Below are 4,098 nucleotides of genomic sequence, written 5' to 3' on the forward strand. Positions count from 1 at the left end.
TAGGGCGTGGCTTCCTCCCATTGACAGACAGGCACATGACACGCATGCGCAATTTTTTTCCCCCAATCCACTTCAGTGCAAACTCTGCCCCACAGCTGATTCTAAAGATTTTATTGGTTGTGTCAATTAAAGTGTTGATTTCCTACACTATGCTACAAAAAATGCTATTCCCTAAACCTACCCCACACCTGACCCTAACCTTAACCAGTGAAATTGACTGCACAGCGGGATTGGCGCTGAATAGCGTGGTAAAGAAAGTTGCAGTTCAGGAGATAAACAGTTAATAAGATTATGCGTTATGAGATCGTACCGTAACTCCCCAACCGGACCTCACCGAACAATGGCACCTTTTTAGTTACACCCAGCGTCACTACCCCCTCCTACCCTAAGAATTTCGAGCCCCGGGACGCCCCCGTTGCTTAGAACAAAGCGATAGAGTAAAATCTTTCCCCTGCGCGGGGACGGCTCGCGGGAGAACCACTGGCACAAGCTTTGGGCTCTGCTCTCACTGAGAATATTTACTTTATATAGCATATTTTATTTTAGATGAACTAGAAACAATGTTTAGTTTATAAAGTTTTATTTTGAAATGTAAGTCAATAACAATTGGCTGGAGCCAGAGCCAATAGTGAAAGTCTTTGCGCGAGGAGACCCCGCCCCATTTTGGAGGTTCTGCCCACTTTTGGAGTTCACGCCCCATTTTGGAGATCTCCGGTCTGCAGTTATATCTACTTGTCGCACCCCCCTCTGCACGTGCCTGGGGTGCAACATGGTGTAAGCTTACATCTACAATGAAAACGAGAGAGGCGAAAAATTTAAACGCTTATTCATAATAAAAGGAGCTGACATTCATGCTTACAGTTTTGACAGTTTCGTTGCTTATAAAGTCAGCGTTCTAGTTTGACGTCGATGTCCGATTCGTGAACGAGTCGTTGGATCTTTTTAATGAAAACGTTCACAAACCCATCCGCCTGGCAAATTCAGTAGCCCCTCACTGCAGAACACAAGATCCAGAGGGCGGGGTTGGATCCACATCTAGGGGGTGGACATTGGTAGGTTTAGGGGTGGAGACGGGTAGGTTTAGTTATGTGTAAGGCAGGGGTGTCCAAACTCGGTCCTGGAGGGCCGGTGTTCTGAAGAGTTTAGCTCCAACCCCAATTAAACACACCTGAACCAGCTAATCCAGCTCTTACTAGGAATACTAGAAACTTAAAGGCAGGTGTGTTGAGGCAAGTTGGAGCTAAACTCTGCAGGACACCGGCCCTCCAGGACCGAGTTTGGGCAGCCCTGGTGTAAGGAGTTGGATCTGGATCCAACCACGCCCCCTGGACCTGTGAGCAGTGAGGGCCATCTCGGCAAATTCGCAATGATATACCTCTCACCTGAAGTGTAAAGAGTACCTGAAAACCATACAGGTACCTTACAATGAAAATTACTGCACTACAACTTGAGTAAAAGTCTAAGAGTAAGGCCTATCTGATTTTAACAGTACTTAAGTATTTTACTCGTGTTAAATGTAGGCTCAAAGATGCAATAGTCAAAGAGACATACCAGTGAAAAACAAGAAAGAGTTGATTTGTGAGGAGAGCAATCACGTTTATTTTCTAAAACCAAAATAAAATTCAACACCTCAAAATTGCAAAACAAAAAAAAAATATCCTTCAAAAAAGTCTCTTCAGTATTACGGATACATAAAATGTTTTGTGTGTGTGTTTTTTTTTTTTTGTAATTTTTTTTTTTTTTACTTTTACAATTATAACAGATAAGAAAACAGGAGAATAGTGGGGGGAAAAATGTTAAGTGAAATTAAAAAGTCAAAGCCACCTTGCACTGGATGAGCTGGTTTCGGCCTCATTGCTAAGGAACTCACATTCACATAAAGTAGCCTTGTTGAAAAGTTTTGGTGAGTAAGGGCAAAACGCACAAGAAAATATACTTTCAGTGCCCTGTAGTTGGTGATATCACTTCTTTTGTAGCAGAAATAAACTGCTGCAGAAAAAAGTTAGGTGAATCGTTAGGTTAGGTAAATCGACCAATCACAGTTTGCTTTGTTCATACGTAACGGTTAGGGGAGGGGTTATCTGAGATGTATTAATAAACCACAATAATAGATACGACTGGGGAAAATAACTGTATAATGGTTCTGCAGTCTAAACGAATGATTTTACATGGAAAAAAAACAAGACGTATAGCAACACAATAGCAATGCCCATGTAATGATGGCACGGGCAAACACCAGTCCCGTTTTCTTGGGAAAACCTAAACTTGTAGTTCGGATTATTCAATAAATGTCGTTTGAACATTGGTGTCATTTTGTGATGGCAGCAGTTTTATAGATGCGACACACAGGTGCACTTGCTCAGATGTTTTATGCCTTTATTGCTGTTGTATCCCTAGAATTCCTCTGTACAAGATGCGCACTGTGCGCCGCATGCTGGCAGAGAATGGGAGGACTATTGACGAGATCAAATCCATGGCCAGACAGAAAACCTCAGAAGTCAAACTTCCATTCCTGGCCACAACAACACATTCACCATCACCAACAAAACTGCCACCACCTGTGGAGAAACTCACCAACTTCATGGATGTAAGAGAATGTGGCATCAGTCACTGATTATGCATTTGGTTTTTGCATGAGGAATATAATAAGTCTGACTGTCCTTTCTCTCATTTCAGGCTCAGTATTTTGGAGTGATCAGCATTGGCACCCCTCCTCAGGATTTCACTGTGCTGTTTGACACTGGATCATCCAACCTCTGGGTTCCATCTATTCATTGCTCCTACCTGGACATAGCATGCTGTCAGTGACGTTTTGGGTCGTTGAATTGATATGTTTTGTTTGTTTTTTTTCTTTAGTAACTTTGTTACTCTGGCTGTCTCTCAGGGTTGCACCATCGTTACAACTCTAAGAAATCAAGCACTTATGTTCAGAATGGCACAGAGTTCTCGATCCAATACGGCAGGGGGAGTCTCTCTGGCTTCATCAGTCAGGATACAGTCACTGTGAGTAAAGACTTCAGGAACTGGTCATGAACGCTGTAAAAGCTTCAAAATAACAAGAACCATAAAAGTGACAACAGGCCTCTAAAGAAATCTGATATAGCTTTGTGTGGAAAAATAGATCAACATTGTTTAGAAAGGAACTAATAATGTTGCTGAGGCTTGTGTTATTTTATTTATATACTATTAATTTATTAATTTGAGTTGACTTTTAATTTTATATTCTATTAGATTTTTTTGTAATTTTTTTTTATGTGCGTTTGTCGTTTTTATAAAAAAAAAATTATTTTTTTAAATATTGCTTTTTTTCAGTTTTAGTTTTAAGAATTTAAGTACTTTAATACACTACACAACTTGTTCTGAGCCATTCTGCATGATTTCTGGCAGTCAGAGTTGTCATATTTCACAGAAAATCATGTGGTGTATTATGGGCACAGACTCTTATTTATTTATTTTAGCTTTAGATTGCAGGGATTAAAGTTCCGTAGCTACGACGGATTTCCGTCAGTTCATAAAGACAGTCACTTGCTTCATTCCTGAATGATTCAGCCGCTCGAACGAATCAATTGAATGAATGATTCAGTGATAAAATCAGTGACTTGCCGCCACCTGCTGGCGGATTTAGTTTCATTTTTAGCCTATAATTTCAGTTATTTAAATCATATTTCTGTATTCAAAATTGTATATTTAAAACATTAATCTCCACATGAATTTATGAATTTAATTGCACTCATGCTACCTCTGAGCCTCATTAAACGTCTGAAAATATACCTACAAGCCACTTTTGTGTGCCACCTCTGTAGTACAAATTAATTTATTAATACTAATTTCATATGATTGGTAACTTATTTGTCTTATTCTACTAATTATTATATTGCAGGGGTTAAAGCAAAAAAAAATCTTTTGAGTGAAAAATTTTCTTCGACCGAACCCCATTCCACAGCCATACCGGTCACACACCCAGTTTAAGAGCAGTTTTTTCTTCTTGTAATTAGGAGCGCTTGTCCTCCTAATTTAAAAATTAGGAGCACCTTCTGATCAATAATCAAAAATTCTGATCAAAAATTTGCCTTCCTTATACGAGGTGACATTTGACTC

The 4,098-nt window shown here is 39.7% G+C and overlaps 1 protein-coding gene across 1 annotated transcript in view; it reads left to right on the forward strand.

Annotated features, from left to right (window-relative positions):
- Positions 1–2,314: 2,314 nt before the first annotated feature.
- Positions 2,315–4,098, forward strand: part of LOC107723590 (cathepsin D-like) — a gene marked incomplete at its 5' end in the record, with an annotated part of 7,731 nt that continues 5,947 nt past the window's right edge. Inside the window, 3 exons of the mRNA XM_016532292.1 lie at positions 2,315–2,587; positions 2,677–2,800; positions 2,885–3,003. Coding sequence (XP_016387778.1) covers positions 2,315–2,587; positions 2,677–2,800; positions 2,885–3,003 — 516 coding nt within the window. The remainder of the gene's footprint in view (positions 2,588–2,676; positions 2,801–2,884; positions 3,004–4,098) is intronic.

This window comes from Sinocyclocheilus rhinocerous, unplaced genomic scaffold (genome assembly GCF_001515625.1).
Source record: "Sinocyclocheilus rhinocerous isolate Xijiao unplaced genomic scaffold, SAMN03320098_v1.1 scaffold154, whole genome shotgun sequence".
NCBI lineage: Eukaryota > Metazoa > Chordata > Actinopteri > Cypriniformes > Cyprinidae > Sinocyclocheilus > Sinocyclocheilus rhinocerous.